This window comes from Pogona vitticeps, chromosome 5 (genome assembly GCF_051106095.1).
Source record: "Pogona vitticeps strain Pit_001003342236 chromosome 5, PviZW2.1, whole genome shotgun sequence".
Lineage (NCBI taxonomy): Eukaryota > Metazoa > Chordata > Lepidosauria > Squamata > Agamidae > Pogona > Pogona vitticeps.
The window spans coordinates 89848370-89867348 of NC_135787.1; the positions used below are offsets into that span (position 1 = coordinate 89848370).

Consider the following 18979-nt stretch of genomic DNA (forward strand, 5'->3'; position numbering starts at 1 on the left):
GAAGAGGCATGAGGAAAACATGGGACCCAAAGTACTCCAAAGAGCTAGGTCAGGGTCAGCCTAAAATGGGCGGCCATTTTGTTGATAAAACTTCTGGGCAGAGCCAGTCCAGGAACCAGATTTTGGAGGGAAAAGAAAAATCAGAAAAATTCACTAACAAAAGCTCTTGGGGAGATAAAATTTCCTTTGCTTTTCAGGGTAGGGGACACATTGCTTCCCAGTGTTTTAATACAAACCAAAAGAAAGAAATTTCTCCTCAGAAAGTGAATTTGAAAGATGCCAAGTCTGTATATTGTATACAGAACAGCCAGATGAATCCCTCTAGAGATAGCTCTGTTGCCATGGGAACGCAGCCAGAAGCAGCAGCTAGCTCTTCAGAAATTGATACTTTGAGTGGGCAGAGTACAAGTGAGTATGAAGATCTACCAATAGCTGAAATTAGACATTGCTTGTATATTAAAACAAATTCGCAGTTACTAGAATCCGCTGGGGACAGAATAAAATTTTTTGGACATAATTACACTGCTTTACGAGACTCTTGCTCACAGGTTTCGATCTGCCACTCAGATATTGTACCTCAGAATTGTATAATTCCGGATCAGAACTTGACTCTCAAAGGAATTGGGAAGGAGATAGTGATCTTGCCTGTAGCAGATGTTTTAATTGATTATCAAGGATGGCGGGGAGTTTGGCGAGTTGGGGTTTCTTCTCAAATTCCTACACCTTTTCTTATTGGTACTGACTTAACAAAGCATGTCAAGAGTGCCTTTGTGATTACTCGATCACAATCTGAACAAAGTGAAGCTAGTAATGGTACTGACTCTCAAGAACAAGAGGAAAATATACCCCAAGCTGAGGTATTTTCTTTAGAAATACCACAGAAAAGTGTATTTGCCAGGGATCAGATAGCAGACCCCACTTTAAAAATCTGTTTTGAACAGGTGGATGACAAAGATTTAACACTTGAATGTCCTGAACGTTTCATTATAAAGTGTGGGTTGCTCTACAAAGAAAAACTGATTAATATTTCTAAAGGAGGGCCTGAGATTAAAAGTCAGTTGGTTGTTCCTGAAAAATATCGTCCTATGATTCTAGAAAAGGGACATGCAGACATTTTCTCAGCTCATTTGTGGATAAATAAGACCAAACAGAGGATAGCCCAAAATTTTTATTGGCCTAATATGGGAAAACATATTAGAAGTTTCTGCCAGAGATGCCATGTATGCCAGAAACAGGGTCATAACCGTGACAAGACCAAAGCAAAGCTGTGCCCTTTGCCAGTAATTTCAACACCTTTTACACCACTAGGAGTGGATATTATAGGTCCATTGCCCACAGTCACTAAGCGAGGGAACAGATTTATTTTAACCATTGTGGACCATGCCACTAGATACCCTGAGGCGATTCCTTTACGAAACATAGAGACTCAGACTGTAGCAGAGGCTTTGGTAAATTATATGAGTAGGATGGGTTTCCCTTCTGAGATAATCACAGACTTAGGAACCTCTTTTACATCTAAACTTATGAAAAGGTTATGGCAGATTTGTGGAATCAAACACCTAGCAACTTCTCCTTATCATCCAGAATGTAACGGGTTAACAGAAAGATTTAATGGGATCCTTATCAGGATGATCAGAGCTTATTTACATGAGAATCCAAATAATTGGGACCAAAAGTTACAACTACTCTTATATGCATACAGATCAGTCCCACAGGAAAGTACTGGTTTCAGTCCTTTTGAGCTATTATTTGGGAGGCATGTGAGGGGACTGCTAGATTTAATCAAGCAAAATTGGGAACAGTGTATTGAAGATGATCCCCAAAATGTAGTGACTTATATTGATTCATTAATGAACTGCCTCAAGAGAAATATGGATTTGGCTGTTGAGAATTTAACAACTAAAAAGGCCAAACAGAAACAGTGGTACGACAAAAGAGCAAGAGAATGTCAGTTCAACCCTGGTGATGAGATTCTCATGCTGAGACCCATTAAGGGGAACAAATTACAACTTAGATGGGATGGACTGTGATGAGATGGGTTTTTGAGTTAAAATCTTTTAAGGCATATGGGTTTTGTAATTAAGAAATGAGCCAGAGAGGTTCCATCTTGTTTCTTTGTATAAAGTATCTGTGCTATGCTGACAAGTTGTTTTCTACGCGAGCAGAGAGAATGTTATTCTGAAGGCCTGAGAAAGGACTCTGTGTGATTAGATAGATGGGAATTGTTGTGACTCTTTGATAAACCACAGAAAACCCAAATAACATCTGGTGCGTATGGGAAGGAAGTCATGTGATGTAACAGGACTGTTTGCCTAGTAACGAACTCTGATTGGATGACATCGTGGGAAGGTGCATTAGGCCCTTGCCAGTTACTCTTGAAAAAGGAACTTTTTGCCTATGGACATTGTCTTTCCAAGACCGACCTTTCAGTCATTCGTGACCTACTCTTCAGCCATTTGGGACTCACCCTAATGTCTTTCGAGACGGACTGGTGGCCTACCTACATGGACTGGTTCCTATGCTTTGCTGGATTACTTTTGGACTTATGGGATTGTTCCTAAGGATTGTGCATGGACTATTTTCTATAGACTGTTCTATGGAATATTCTTTATGGACTTCTTTTCTTGGAATACTCCATATGGACTATGCTCTTGTAATTTTGTAAGGACTATGGTATATTTACTGGATTTGACTTTTCTAAGGACTATGGGACATACAATGGATTTTTACTGTTGTTTAGGGATTTTTGTTCCACAGGAACACTGAGGACTATAGCCTTTTTATAACCTACTTGGATTATTTTGTTTTTACTAATGATTTCCTGGACTGGAATTGTTTTTATTCTTTTTAATGGCTTTTTGGCTTTTTGAATACTTTTCTATTTTTCATGTTTTCTTTGCCTCACTACATCTGTGTAACTAAACAGCACAATGCTAGTTTATTTGTTTTGGTTTAATTTGGCTTTGATACTTAGTAACATGCTTTTTCTTTAATAAAATAAAGATTGTAAAACCCAATTGGTTTTCTGAACAGTACACTTGTCATAGGGTCATCTGAGAGTGCTGCCTCGGCCTAGCTTACTTAGAGTCCTGTCAGTGGTGCAAGTTAAGTCTAAGGACTACAAAGCCCACTTGACCTTTTCATAATAATATCTGAGAGTACCAGGGTGTTCTTATGTGGGCAGACCTGCGAGAAGGAGTGTTGTATCAAGGCTAGCTGAGATTGGACTCACTCAGCCCATTTTAGCATGTGCAAACTCCTGATTGCTCTCTGTCCAAGCTTACACGTGAGTTTTCGAACCCGTGTTTGCGACATGGACCATATAGAGTAATTCAGAAAATGAGTGACTTCAATTATATTATTGAGGACAACAAAAGTTTAGGCAGGAGGGTCGTTCATGTCAATGCCCTTAAGCCTTATTATAGAGAAACGAACCATGTGCTGTTTGCTATGAAAGCTGCTGATAAAGAGGAACAGGAGTTATCCTTTTGGGAAGGGAGGGGGCAACAAAAGTTCAATCCACAAGATGTGCAGATCAGCCCTGCTCTATCCAGTGAACAGCAGAGTAGTCTTAGAACGCTAGTTACAAAATATCAAGAAGTGTTCTCAAACAAACCCAGTGTTGCCAAGGGAGTGCTACACAGGATTGACACAGGGAATGCTTCCCCTCAGTCTGTAACTCCATATAGGGTAACAGGTCCTTATGTTGAGAAAGTTCGTAAAGAACTTGATGAAATGCTGAAAGACCAAATTATTGTACCCTCTTCTAGCGCTTGGTCAGCCCCGGTAGTTTTGGTGAACAAGCCGGACGGTAGTATAAGGTTCTGCATAGACTACAGAAAGTTAAATGCAGTAACTAAACCTGATGCTTATCCTATGCCCAGGCTTGATGACCTAATTGAAACCATTGGAGGGTGCAGATTCATATCTTGTTTGGACCTAACTAAAGGGTTCTGGCAAGTAAGAATCGATCCTAGGGACCAAGAGAAAATCGCATTTTGTAGTCCATTTGGTCTGTTTGAGTTCCGGGTTCTCAGTTTTGGCCTGCGAAATTCACCAGCTACATTTCAAAGGCTCATGGACCAAACTTTGCAAGGGCTCAGTGCATTCACTGTGGCTTATATCGATGATATAGGGATCTTTAGCAACACCTGGCTGGATCACCTATGCCACTTAGAATTAGTGTTTCAAAGATTAAAGGATGCTGGGCTAACTGTAAAAGCCAGCAAGTGTCAACTGGGGAGCCCTGAGATGAAATACCTAGGTCATAGAGTTGGGGGAGGTCTTATCAAACCCCTAGAGACCAAGGTAGATGCAATTCTTAAATGGCCCAGACCCAATACTAAAAAGAAAGTAAGATCCTTTTTAGGTCTGGTAGGGTACTATAGAAAGTTTATACCCTACTTTAGTGAGATTGCTGCACCATTATCAGAGCTGACGAAGAAAAGGAGCAGTGACCATGTTTCCTGGTCCCAAGACTGCGAGGTGGCATTTGGTCGGCTGAAAGAAGCTTTAACCAACCATCCTGTGCTGCATGCTCCTGACTTCAGCAGAGAATTTATCATCTCTACTGACGTATCCAATGCCGGCGTGGGAGCGGTGCTGTGTCAACAAGATGACAACGGAGACCAACATCCTGTGTCCTACTTAAGCAAGAAGCTGAAACCAAGTGAGAAGAATATGTCTACCATTGAGAAGGAGTGTTGGGCCATCGTTTTTGCGATTAAGAAATTGAAGGCCTACATCTGGGATCGTCATTTTACTTTGTGCACTGATCACTCACCTCTAATGTGGCTAAGGACAATGAAAGCCCAGAACAGTAAGCTGATGAGGTGGGCACTTCTCTTGCAGGACTATGACTTCGAGGTTAAGATGGTCAGAGGGACTATGAACTGCGTGGCTGACGCCTTATCCAGAAGACCAGAAGACAGCGGATGAATTGATATGGACTCTTGCAGTATATCTGAACGTTTAATGTTATTATTTGTATTACAATGTTGAGTATATTGTTCAATGCCGTGTTATATGTTCATTTATTATTTAAAGTAAGCATAAGTATTAATGGTAGGTATGTGTATGCATGAAAATGTGGTAAGTTTATGATAGTTATTGAAATGTTTTGTTTGATGATATATTTGACCTGCAGTTGTTTTATGATGGAAAGCACTATAGCTTTTCATCACAAAACAACTTATTAAGGGGGAAGGTATGTGACGGCTGCGATGACGTCACCTGCCTATCAATGGTATGCTGGAGCTCTTCTGCCTATAGCGGGGCAGGAGGTGGGACTCCAGGAGATGGAGCTGTGTATATAAGGGGGGGAGTGAATGATGTGAGACAGTTTTGGAGAGTTAGAGTGAGAGTGAGAGTTGAGTTAGGGCATAAAGTACTGTGTTAGTTAAGGTCTGAGTGATAGTGTGTTTGAGGGGGATACTTTATTTATGTATTGATTATAGTGATTAACTTAGTTACTTGTTACAATAAACAATCATTTTCCTTTTTAAAATCCATACCTTTGTCTGAGGAGTCAGATATATGTGTGTGGTTGGTGGCAGCGAGTGTTGAGAAAGAGAGTGTGAAGTGGTGTCCCCTCTGTGACGTATGAGGAGGCGGCCACAGAAGCAAAGGCTGATTGACTGTCTTTTTTTAATATAGTAGTTTTGATTTGTCCACCCATACATAAGACAGTGTTGTATTAGACTTTGTAAATAAATGTAAGAGTGATTTTCCTTATAGTCTTCCGGGGTGTAAACAACTTCTGTTTGGTGTAATTCTGCCTCAATAGCTGTTCACAGTAGAAAATTTACTTCAAATAATGCAGACGACAATAAAACAAAGGAAACTTCAAAAAGGCATCCTATGCCTCTCTATAGCAAGTTTTATAGGAGAACTAAGGATAAGATATGCAGAAAATAAGAACTGATTATCAACTATACATCATATAAATCCTAAATTATTTTAAGTTTGTTCAGACTACACATTGGAGCTACAATGGATTGGATTGTCAATACCTGACATACTCTTAACAATTATTTTTACTTTGTTCGTATTATAAACGTCATCTTTTGGTTCTTTCATTTATTGCTCACCTGCCTTCTTTTTATGCATGCTGCCTGTGCATCATATATTCTTTCCATCTGCCTTGACTTCCACAGCCAGAAAATGTTGTCCTGACTCTTCAGGTAAAGCCTTTTGTTGTATCTGATGCACACTGTGGAAAATATTATTAATGAACTAATAATTACATAATGCAGTTGTTCATTTCCTATTTTTATTGCATTTGTTGGATATTTGTTTTAACAATTTTAGCTGAGCCATTTACTACATTGTTGATTCTGTCTGTAAAAGTAGATTTTTTGTGGGCTGTAAGAGAAACCTATTTCTTTTATCTAACAAAATATTTTACTTAAAACTCCTAGGAGGTTGCTGGTATAAATGACTGTGTGTTGCATTTGTTTGTCCTTGGGGCTGTTTTCATGAAGTAAGTGGTGGAATTTGAGGCAGAATCACTGAAAGCAGAATTGGAGCATGATGAAATGTAACTGGTGAGAAGCTAGCTTGTAACTGGCCCTGAAGGAAAATGACTGACAACTATTCTTCCTCTGCACTTGTAATAAGATGGTACTCACAGATGGATAATAGCAGTATTGAATAACTATAAATTACATGTTTTCCAACTTAATCAATTACAGTTAATATTCTAATAGTCAATAAAGACTGACTCAGTTGTCGTCAAAGACAGAAGTACAAGGAAGTGCCCAATCAGTATTTTGAAACCCCAAGTATCAAAATGGGTTTTTGTAATACAGGTATTCTGAATATATATTTTAGCTTTATATGTATTGCTTGATTTGAAGAAACAACAGCTAAGGGCCTTAAGAAACTGAAAGTCTGTTAAGTCCACCTTCGTGTTTCTTGTTTGCGAAATATGGCTAACCAGATAGAGTACTTAAATGAACTGCAGGCCAGGAGTTTGCACAGTAGAAGTAAACAGTGGCCCACTTCAGTCTACAGGGGAGCTTGCATCTAGGCTATAGGTAGAGTTTCACTGACATACAAGCAAAGCAAGAAAAATGATGGCAACTTATAAAGTCACAAAATTCAGCTTTTTGTTGAGCAGAATACAGTGGAGTCTCAACTTACGAACTTAATCCGTATTGGAAGGCAGTTCTCAGGTCGAAAAGTTCTTAAATCGAATCTGCATTTCCCATAGGAATGCATTGAAAACCATTTAATCCGTATCTGCTGTTTTCGTCCATAGAAACTAATGGGAAGCTGCTATTCTGCCTTCTGCCACTAGAGGGGGATATTTTTTCTTTTTCCTTTCAACCTAAGATGACTTAGCTTTTAAAAAAAGGGAAAAAATATTTATTTATTTATTTATTTATTTATTTATTTATTTATTTATTTATTTATTTATTTATTTGATTTATATCCCGCCCATCTGGTATAATTATACCACTCTGAGCGGCTAACAACAGAACAAATACAATTAAAAAATTAATCCATAAACATCTATTATTAACAGACATACTAAAAATAATAAATGATAGATAAGAAAAAGAAAAAGTTAAATTGTTTTCCAACTTAATCAATTAGAATCTAAGTTCGTAAGTCGAGTCCATATATTCCTATGAGAGCAGTTCGTAAGTCGAAACGTTCGTATGTCGAGCCGTTCGTAAGTCGAGACCCCACTGTACATAATGATCTTATTTAATACCCAAGAGAGTCAAGAATGACAGTGAAGAAATTAAGAGAGATATCTATTTCCCTGGCAGCCTTCGATACAGTTACAAGTGTCCAGTGGTTGTGTGTGTGTGCGTTTCAGTTTTTTTCCCCATAAACCTGGAACATTACTGACCATGGGTTACTTTTCAAAATGCATTATTGAATGGCACCTCTTTAACCATATTCAAAATGGGGAATCAACAGTTGTTTGTTTCTTCATGACAATAATCACAGGAACAATTCCTATATACAACCTCAAATCATCACAGCCCGTCACCAAGCCTAATTCTAACTTCCTCCCCCTTTCTGTTTTAAGACTGTGACTAAAAAAAGTCAATGACTTCAAAATCAGCCACCCACTTAACATCTTTTTTGTGTTGTTTTTGGCCGCATGAAGTTTTAGCAGAACTCTCTAGGGATGTTGGCAAGTCTTTGGGTCCAAGTCCCCAAGTTTTTGGTACTGACTCCAAAGCCCCAAGTCCCTATTAAAAACAAGTTTTTCCCTAGAAAAAGGGAGGGGTGCATGGGGTCTGTGTGGAGAGGTGTGAGGGTTGTGAATAATCCACTTTTGTTCCCCTCTGGCCTTCCCCTGAAAACAATAGGAAAAGTTTAAAATTTGTAAAAAAAATGTACAAATCTTAGTTTGCTTATTTTTAAAACAGTTCTAGCTGAAATCAGCTTGAACAGGTTCCTCTCTCTCTCTCTCTCTCTCTCAATGATGCAAAAAGTTGCAAACACAGCTCAGAGACCAAGACATTAACAGCAGCTCTGCCCACCCAGTCGCAGAGAAGCACCCTCCCTCCTTCATCAGTTACACATGAGCCAGAAGCAGTTTCTGCAGTGGGATTTCCCTCTGCAACGTCTTAAACAAGAGGATTCCAACTGGAAAACAGAGCAATTTAAAATATACGTGAAGCAAGTTTTTTAAAAAACCCTAAAAGAATAGAGACTGAACTCAGAAAAGGGGCTCCAATCACAAGTCAAGTCGAAGTCATTAAAAAAAAGTAGAGTCCAAGTTGAGTCACTAGTGTGACTTAAGTGAGACTTGACAGTGAGCTATACAACTCAGGTCCCCATCCCTGGAACTCTATTCTATTCACTATGCATGTTGTTTAGTAAACTTTGAGTTAACCTAATAAAGGTATTTCTTTAATAAGGGTTATGCTATTTTTCCAATGTAGTTCTCCCCCCGCTTTCCTATTACAGTGGTGCCTCGCTTAACGAGTGCACCGTATAACGATGTTTCCGTATAGTGATCCCTTTTTCGGGATCGCTATACGGAAACATACCCAATGGTCGCAATGGGGAAAACCCGCATTGCGAAGAGCGGGTATTGCGGCGGCCATTTTGGAGCCGCCGAACAGCTGATCAGCGGTTCCAAAATGGCCGCCAGAAGCCCGGAAATGGCTGCCGGCAGCCGTTTTCGCGCCCTGCCCTCGCTTAGCAAAGGCGCGAAAATGGCTGCCGGCAATTGGAATCCTCGCTGAACGGGTAAGTAACAAAGGTATTGGAACACATTAAACTAAGTTTAATGCGTTTCAATACATTTCCCCTACCCGTTTAGCGACGATTTCGCATAGCGAGGGTTAATCCGGAACGGATTAACCTCGCTATGCGGGGCACTACTGTATTATTGGTAGGTGGCTGGATAGTAATTTAGTAACTTAGGTACTAGTTGCCAAGCCAGAGGTTGGGGTTTCAATTCCAAATTGTTACCAAAATTGGGTTCGTATCTTTCCTAGGTGGGTATACCCAGTCTCCCAATGAAGACAGAGATAAATCAGACTGCTGTAAGGTCATTCGGGGGGGGGGGGATATTCTTCAGAATAGGAGGCACAATCAGAGCTCATGCTAACAAAATGACCATGTGTCTCCAGAAACAAATGAAGAGGACTTAGTTTTAATACAGTAGTTCCCTTCTCCAGCTGTATGTTGCTTGATTATATTTCGTTGTGGAATTCCTGCCAGAGAAGATCTTGCAGTTACAATCACTCCAGTACACATCTTGAAGACAATTGGGGCTGCCAGGTCTATTTTACATATGATAAAACCCAGGAACTGTAGTGTTTTCAAAGCCAGGACTCTTATTTTTGTTGTGGTTGTCATTGGTGCTCTAAAACTGGAAGCATACTTCACAGTTGTGCTAACATTGTACTTTTAAAAATTATTTTTCCTTGCTGCTTCCTTTGCTTTTTAGTTTGTTCAGTTTGACCAGTCACTGTTAATAGAGAGGATTGCATTATCTGAGCAGCAATTATGCATTTGTGATTAGAGATGGGCATGAAATGAACCATGAAGCAAAAAAAGAAAAACTAAAACCAAAATCGTTTCATGGTTTATTTTGGGGTGCTTCAGGGAAACATGCCTGCCCAGAAAGAAACGGCAAACTATTATAGGCATTTGTGATTTGTTCATAGACTGTAACTTGAACATGCCAAATCCAATCACTAAACTTGAACTGACTCTTGGGCTTGCTCTCCTCTCCACCCTCTCCAAATTATAGCCCCACAAAGCAGTCTCCCCCAAGAAAGTGCTCTTTAGCCATCTGCTAAAAGGACCTGATTGGGGGGGGGGCTTTAACTTGGATGGCCCAAATCCAATTTTCATCAAACTTGGAGGGGGTGGGGAGAAGAGTCAGCCAAGAGTCAGTCCAAGTTTGGCAAAGATTAGATTTAGGATATCAAGTTAGGTCTCCCAATGCAGCCCCCCCCCAGGAAAATGCTCTTTAACCAGCTGATAAAGAGCAATTTCCTGGGGGACTTGCTTTGGGAGGCTGTAACCTGGATGTCCTAAATCCAGTCTTTGCTAAACTTGTACAGATGGAAGGAGAGTCACCTGAAGACTTACAGCAAGTTTGGCATCTTTAACTCAAACGAAGGCTTTTCCTCCCCTCCTGGAAGTTCTGAATTGCACAAACCATAAAATTGTTCATTTCATCAGAAAGTTTGTGAAAGTCCATGGTTCGTTCATTAATAGCGATAAACCACAAACCATCATGAACTACCTTTTCCCCATTTTGTAATATATATTTGTGATCTTTCTGTGCTTCCCATCTTCCATGTGAGCTTTATCAACGAATCCCATGAATTGACAGAAAAATGTGGAAATCGTTAGCATGCATTGGCTTTCTATCTATCTTACAGAGTGGCCTAATAATTCAAGATACACTTCAATCCTATCATGTTATCTTGCCACCTTGGCAAATGGTTTGTCAGTTAAGCGGAGGAGAGGCAATTTGGTTTAAAAGTCCCTTTTGTAGTATGAACCTTAGTTCAAAGCCTTCATAAATACATTGAACCTTAGTTGTTTCTATAATATCTGCTCTTATTTCTTGTTTATGTCTGAATTGCAGGCTGCTTACTATGAAATAGGTTTTATAGTTTCAGCTGCTCTGGGAGTACTGTTTGTTGTATTCGTGCCTCTGGTGGGGCTCTGCTTCTGCATGTGTCGCTGCTGTGACAACTGCGGTGGAGAAATGCACCAAAGGCAGAAGAAAAATGCAGACTGCCAGAGGGGCTGCTTTGCTACAGTTCTTTTTGTTGCTGCTTTATTAATCAGGCAAGTATTAGCAACCCCAGCTCTGTGTAAATTTTGCTTTGGTATGTACCTGAGAATATTCTGGTCCTTTTCTGATTGAATTTTTATTCAGTGAGGAATAACATGCAGGAAGTTGACTTGAACCACTCCAGCTGTACTTCAGAATTCATTGCGTAGTTCTACTGAAATAGCTGGAACAGTGCTATATGATCATCAGCCTCACAGGATGTATTTAGTCACAAGAATGCGTAATTTCAGATAGATAACCTGTAAAAAAATAAAATGTTGTAATAACTTCCTAAATGTCAACAAAATTAAGATGGCAGGGATAAAGTTCTATAACTGTTAATTTCATACAGTGCATGCAGGCTTTTTCATGACAGCACTCAGATTTAGTCCTTCACCTAAAGCCTATAGTGCTACAGTCCAACAGAATATACAATATATTCTGATCATGTAGTTGGGTTTTTGAGATTCTTTTTTTTTTTTTTTGAGAATTTGGTATGCAAAGTTTTGTTTGTATTATTTTCTAGAATGTTTCCCCTTCATTTATTTATTTATTTATTATTTATTTGATTTATATCCCGCCCATCTGGTATATTTATACCACTCTGAGCGGCTAACAACAACATATATACATTAATCCATAAACATCAGCTATTAACAAAACATACCAAAAAATAATAGAAGGTAGGTAAATAAGGGAGAACAATTAAATTAAATTAAATTCATGTTTGAGCTGGCCTTTCTTTTGCAAATCAGTTTGTCCAACTCTTCTTTGGTATTGGTATATCTGTTGCTTTGTTGGGAGCTTCTGTGAAAAGCTGGTCTGAATCAGTTTTGTAGTCAATTGAACTATTTAAAATTGCCTTGTCTTACTTCTGAGACAGTGCCATCCTGGTTTCCCCCATAAAAATACATGGTTTCCTTTGACTTCTCCCTTTGACTTGCATCTAAAATGTTGGCATACTCAAATGCCCACTGCTGTCCTTTGGCTGAAATCCTCATGTGCTGTGCAAGCTCGTTGATATAATCTGCCAGTGAGAATATTTAATTTAAATTAATTTAAAGTTTTGTATCCATTCGCCTTTCAGGTTTTGAGGCTCCTTTTCTAGCACATCCTTTACTTTTACACATGGATAAAATATAATAAAAGTTTACTTTAAGACTGCATCAAAAGGAAAAGGGTCAAAGGCATTCTCAAAGACAAAAAGTTCAGGAACATGTTACAGATGGTTAAAACAAAAATAGGCAAAGCATGTTTAAAATGCAAAACATAGAAACCTTTAGGCCTGAGAACATTTAAGAGCTTACACAGAATAAAACTCCCCAATAAAATTTTAAAAAAAACCTTGCTAATCTACTTCTAATACAAAAGTGGATCTCATTCTTAAGCTATTGCACAGCAGAAGAGCATGGTTGCATGAAAGAATGATCTGGCATCGTCTACTGTGGTATGATCTAGATATGGGATATTCATACTTGCATTCCTGGGTATACAAATATGAATATCAGCACCACAGGTATTTGCAAAAACTGAACCCTCCCCCCCAAACCAGCAGGTCTACTTACTGCTTGCTGCATGGTGTGCACAGTCAGCATCATTCTCATCACACCAATCCAGGAAGCAGCCCAAATGATGCTTCCCCACCTCCCTGCACAGCTGTCCATTCCAGTGAGAAGGTGGGGTGACAAGTCCCCCCACTCAGCTGTTGAACAGTCAACTGTGTGGGGCGGTGGCGAAGTGTCAGCAACATATTTGAATAGTGTGAAATGTGGGCCATAACACCAACTCAGCCAAATTTTCATTGCAGGATTGAATCAAATTTTCAAGTGAGAATAGGATAAGGGAAGCAACCTAATTGTTCCTCTATCTGACACAGTAAAGCATGGATCAGGCTCTTGTAAATTGTATTATCAGAAGCCATTAACCCAACAAAAACATAGCAGTTTGCCATTCTTAACTACAACGAGATTAGCCAAACACAAATCAGCCAAAGCATGCTAATGAGGAGGCAATTATTCATCTCCCATAATATTACTGGACTGGCCTTGGTGGCCTAAGATTTCTACACCTGCTTCATAAGAATACACATAATATCCATATTCAAAGCCATCATTTACTGCATATAGTAAGGAAGACTGTTACCTGTCTGTCTCACATTTGAGCTTCTACCTTTTAAAAATGAGCTAATGGAACAGAAGACCTTTAGTCTGAACCAAACAGGACCCTTTTGTGACACTGTTCTGTGCATAACACTATCACAAATACAGATATTTAGGGTTAAGTGACTATGTGTTCTTTGCAATCTCCCCTTGTCCCTTTGGTATCTATAAGACTAACAATATTCTCTAATAATTGTTTTTCAAGTTTTTTATTTTCTCTCAACAGCCTACAAAAGAGAGAAAATTTCACAATGGACAATAGATTAAAAGTGTATTTTCAATTCACACAGCTTCACATAGCTAGTATTATAACAGCAACTTTGTTCTCTGAAAGATATTGTTTCAGTCTTTGTTTGCAAAATACAAAACGCCAGTAGCTCAATGTACTATGAAGGTATTTTTTGTAAAAACAAAAAGAAAACCTAGTTTGAGAATTTTTCATTTTGAAAAGAACACATTTCTCAAAGTACAAGCCATTCTAAGTGACTGCTATGCAGAAAGTCTAGTAAGTCAAATTCTCTTATCATGTTAATGACTTGGGAGTGGGGAGGGTAGAAATTGTTCCTGAATAAGAAAGTTATCAGAGACCTTGGCTTCTGAGAAATTAGGACAATATGCTATTTAATACACATCTAACCCCTGTTCAAATGGATGACACAGCATTAAGTTACACATAGGTCAGAATCCTCTTGGTGTAACTTTTGCTGTGTAAGCTAGATGACATCATCATCTGGGATGGAAATATTTAATTTAAATTAATTAAAAACTTCTTAATCTTTTCCACTTCAGGTTCCAATTCTTCCAAGGGCTCCCTTTTGCCCTGGGGAAGACTTTGGAAGCCTGGGGATGGGGTACTGAGACCTTCAATAGTAAAAGATCACTGCTGTCAGGCTATAGGAACTTGGCAGGCTGTGAAAGTGCCAGTTTAGGGTTAACAGTCATGTCGAACAAGGAGATCAGCTCGCTGAAGAAACATCTATGCAGGTATGCCCTATCATCTGGGAGAAAGAAAGGAGGCAGCATTCAAGGACACAAGCTGTTTTCCTGTAATAGTAAATTAATGAATTGAAACGATCTGAAGAGTTGGGAAGGGGGAAACTTAGGAGGAGAAGTTACTTTTAAGGAGGAAGTTACCACCTCAAGGCTTCTATGTTTGTAGCCACATGATTGGTGAATGTTGATTAGGGGATAATGGGATATCAGAAGGGCAAGAAGACTCATCATACTAGATATGACATATCTAGTATCTAGATATCTGGGGCTACATATATGAATATTAGCACCACAGGTGCCTAGGAAAACTGGATCCTCTCGCTGAAGCAGCAGGTCTACTTACTGTTTTCTCTGTAGTGCATATGGCTAGCATCATTTTTGTCATACCAGTCTGGGAAGTCATTTTAAAATCCATCTTCAAATTCTGGTTGCTCTTGTTTTCTTATAAGGAGCAATGTAATTTGTTTCTATTAGCTAAGTATTTTGTGTTATGTATTAACTGATAAATAATTAACACTTGATTATTAAGCAGCAATAATTAACAGTGCTGAACAGTTGCTTTGTGTAAGGTGATTTTTTCCTTTTGAATATATACCTTAATTCTGGCATAACATGTTGAATAGCTCTGGGTATGTCCATGTTACAGCAGTATTGTGAATTGTTCAACACAAATCATTAGAGAAATGTCCATATTTGTAATGATAATCCTGCTCAACTTCGCATCTCTCTTAGCTTGATTATCTAACCTGTGCATTCTTTAAAACTTGAAATACAGTGGTGCCTCACTTAGCAATGTTAATCCTTGCAGCAAAAATTGCTGCTAAGCGATTTCATCACTAAGCGATATTTAAAAGCCCATAGAAACACATTAAAACACCATTAATGCATTCCTACGGGCTTAAAAACTAACCTTAAGCGAAAATCCTCTATAGGGGTGACCATTTTCGGTGCCTCTAAAGCATTTTGTTTACCCGGTGGCCATTTTGGAATCGCCAATCAGCTGGCCGAAAATGGGGGCTTTGCGATGATCGCTTCCCTGCGATCATCGCAAAGTGAATTTTCCCCATAGGGACCATCATTAAGCGATCGCAAAAACGATCGCAAAAACATCGTCGCAAAGTGATTTCTTCATTAAACGGAGCGATCGCTATGCGAGGCACCACTGTATATGTGTCTGAAGATTTGAAGTTAAAACTATTCTCTAGCATAGACCAAGTACAGACACAGAAGTAATTCTGCTTCTTCTAGTTCTCTGACACCGACTAATAGTTAATGATAAATAGTGACCTAAAATTTACCAACAGGTCTTTCAAATTTAGCATCATAACCCATTTTTATGTAAATTTTCATAGCTGCTCTGATTTGAAACCAGATCATTACCTATGTTGAAGAAAGTATGCTATATTTGCTAAACAAAAAGTTTTCTTTACTAAGTAAAGTAATTTCATACATTTCTTCCCCTTTTATATATAGTGTTGGTGTACTTTTTGCTTACGCTGCTAACCAGCATCTCACAATGCAAGTCAGAGGAGCAAAGAAGCTGGTGAACAGTAATTTCAAAGACCTGCGGACTTTTCTAAATGATACTCCTGGGGTAAAGTGCCAGCTTTTTCTTATAGTTATTAAAGGAGAAAGTTGAAATAACAGTGATGCTCATAACAAATTGGTTCAGCTAGATACTGTGCAAAACAGTGGTTTGTTTTAATCAGCATTAACAGCCCAGGTAGTAGAACAAACCTTGAAATGTTCAAGAAGCAAAACATGTTTTTTTATATATTGGAGTTCTATACATTTACTCCTGTTCCCAAAGTCCAATAGATTCTAGAAGTAACGTGATACACATGACTATAGCTATGATTTTTCAAAGTAAGCTTCTCAAACCTTTGGTTCTTTTAATCCTGGTTTGGTTTAAATTCTGAAATTGAGCCAGTGTATATGTATATTCCATAAAGGAACTCTAACATGTAATCCATGCTCTGTTTACTCTCATATACATTTGATCTTGACCATTATTATTATTATTATTATTATTATTATTATTATTATTATTATTATTATTATTATTATTATTATTATTATTATTATTATTATTATTATTATTATTATTATTATTATTATTATTATTATTATTATTATTATTATTATTTCATTCATTCATTCATTCATTCATTTTGGTTTATGTACTGCCCATCTGGCAGCCAGGGCCACTCTGGACAGTTTATAGCAGATAAAACTACAGAGTAACAAAATAATACATATACAACATAATAATACAATTGGGGCATAAATCAAATATCATAAAGTGCACTAAAACAAGTACAATACAGTATAATTATCCATATTGCCTCATCTCTGACACACAGAATCATAGAACTGTAGAGCTGGAAGGTAGTCCAAGGATCAAGTCCACCCCTTGTCAGTGCAGGAAATCCACAGCTAAAATATCTGAGATAGGTGGCTATAAACATCTGCTTAAAAACCTCCAGTGAAGGAGAGTCCACCAGTCTCTAAAACAGTTAATTCCTTTATCAAATGGCTCTTGCTATTAGCAAGTTCTTCCTAATGTTTAGTTGAAATCTCCTTCCTTGTAACTTGAATCCATTTCTCCTGGTTTTACACTTTCTCCTCCTATTTCCTCTTCTTTCCTTGGATATTTTCCTTTTCTTTTTCTTGTCCCATGGCACTTTCAATATATGCAATCTACATATGGAAGTGGGCATGCAATGGCCTTAGGAAATCAATGTGAGTACTGGCATTGATTCACCATCAGTGGATACAAGGGCAGTACTATAATATTTGGTTTGAAAGGCTGAACTCTTTTGTAATAGTTTTGAAGCTGGTTGGTATCTTTGCTGCTTATATTTATTGGTATTTGTATTTGATTTATTTTTTATCTTTAAATAAAACTTGTACTTTAATTTTTTAGCAAATTGATTATTTGGTGAGTCAGTATAACACTACCAAGAAAAAAGCACTTTCTGACCTTAATAGTAAGTATATTTAACAGAACTTTCTTCCTTAAGAATATGTTTTCTCAGCCTTAGCATCCTATTTGCAGCTGTAGGTTACTGGGATAAGCACAGTGAAATTTTTCATATTTGTTTAGTTTTGGATTCTTTTGTGAGGTGCCTCTTTCGTTTTTATGTTTTTTGTACACCAGTTCTTTCCTTTACATAAAGGGGGCTGCCTCTTTTGAGTCATTTCGCTTTGTTACTCCATTTATTTTCTGGCATGAGTAGTCCAAAAGCCCCAAAGAATTCTTAAAACTACTCCAGTTGTTGCAGGATGAAATGGGAGAACCACAAGTGTACTTTCCTTTTTCTTTGCTCCTTAGAGGAGCAGTAGGTTGGAAGTATGAACTGTCTTATTTGCAAGAGCATCTCTGTTCTAGAAAGAAATGATACCAACTAACTTGGACAACTGGCCTTGGTCTTTCCTGCATTCAGATTTGTGATTGTAAAGGTTAAATGGAAAAATTAAAAAGAATATGCGGAACACTAAAATTGATAGATGGAGCACAATACATGGTGATTGCCGCCGTGATTGTTCTTTGCCTACCTGCTCGGATGAGACGAGCTCAGGCAAATGACGTCGAGGTGGAGGGGAGGGGGCCTTGGTGGAGCCTTCATCTAGCCTGCCTCCCCCAAGATCAGCCTCTTTTGAGTCACCAACTTCACGGCCCACCTGCCTACCCCTTAATAAATAAGAATGGGAGTAGCTGGTTGCCTCAGGGCTGGATGGGAATTTTTGGTCTACCTCCACAATTGGCATGTATCAGGAAGCAGATGGGTTTTCGCCCATCCCATTCTTACTTCAGGTTCAATAGGTAATGTGAGGAGGACATATTAATTCAGTCACAGCTATGGGTAGTGCGAAAAGAGATTTGATGAGTTCCTTTGGGACAGCAGAGGAGGGTGTCAATCAGCCCATTTCCCTGATTGGTAGAACAAGGAGTTATATGAAGGGGAATGGGAGTTAAGGGAATCTCCCAGGCAGCAGTGCACCTAGCGTCACGAGGCTCTGTGACTGAAGCAGTGGGAGGATTCCTGCAGCTGGGCTGCTGAAGATGTGCTAGTTAGAGTGGTGGCCTGATCCAGCTGTAAATGGTACACTGGAGTCAGAGGATAATTTTGCACTACAGTAGGCCCCCTTAGAAAAAGGGAACTCAGTGTTTTAAAAGTTAATGAAGTTAATGTAGCCCTCGTTTTATCCAACACCTGTGTCTTGTCTCTTTATTTCAGGCTGGGCAGGCAATGTGGAAACTTAAAAAAAAAAAAAAGGAAAATGCAGAACATTAACATTGATAGATTGGTTTGATATCAAAACTATATGATCTATCACTCTTTCCTGCTTTAGGGGCAATGGCCAAAGTGTCTTTTTAAAACAACAAATACACTTTTATATATTCTAGCTAAAGGCTCAAGAAAAAACATACAGTTTAGCGTTTGTTATTTGGTTATGTGCCATTTCAGTTATGATAAAAAGTGTGAAGATGTACAAATAGAATAAAAGTAGATTTGCATCTGAGTCTTTTTCTGCTGTCCTTTTCCTAACA

General features: G+C 38.6%; 1 protein-coding gene across 5 annotated transcripts in view; it reads left to right on the forward strand.

Moving 5' to 3' along the window:
* PROM1 (prominin 1) overlaps nt 1-18979 on the forward strand; it is a 206444-nt gene that overhangs the window by 92478 nt on the left and 94987 nt on the right. For 2 of the 5 annotated variants that reach the window (XR_013545551.1, XM_078394067.1), the window contains exons 5-7: nt 11081-11286; nt 15898-16018; nt 17351-17414. Coding sequence is in view for 4 of the 5 variants with exons in the window: in XM_078394067.1 (XP_078250193.1) it covers nt 11081-11286; nt 15898-16018; nt 17351-17414 (391 nt within the window). In the remaining variant the exon portion in view is untranslated. Of the gene's footprint in view, nt 1-6155; nt 6183-11080; nt 11287-15897; nt 16019-17350; nt 17415-18979 lie in introns of all 5 variants that reach the window. The other 3 variants (XM_078394069.1, XM_073001065.2, XM_078394066.1) reach the window with 2 other exon arrangements.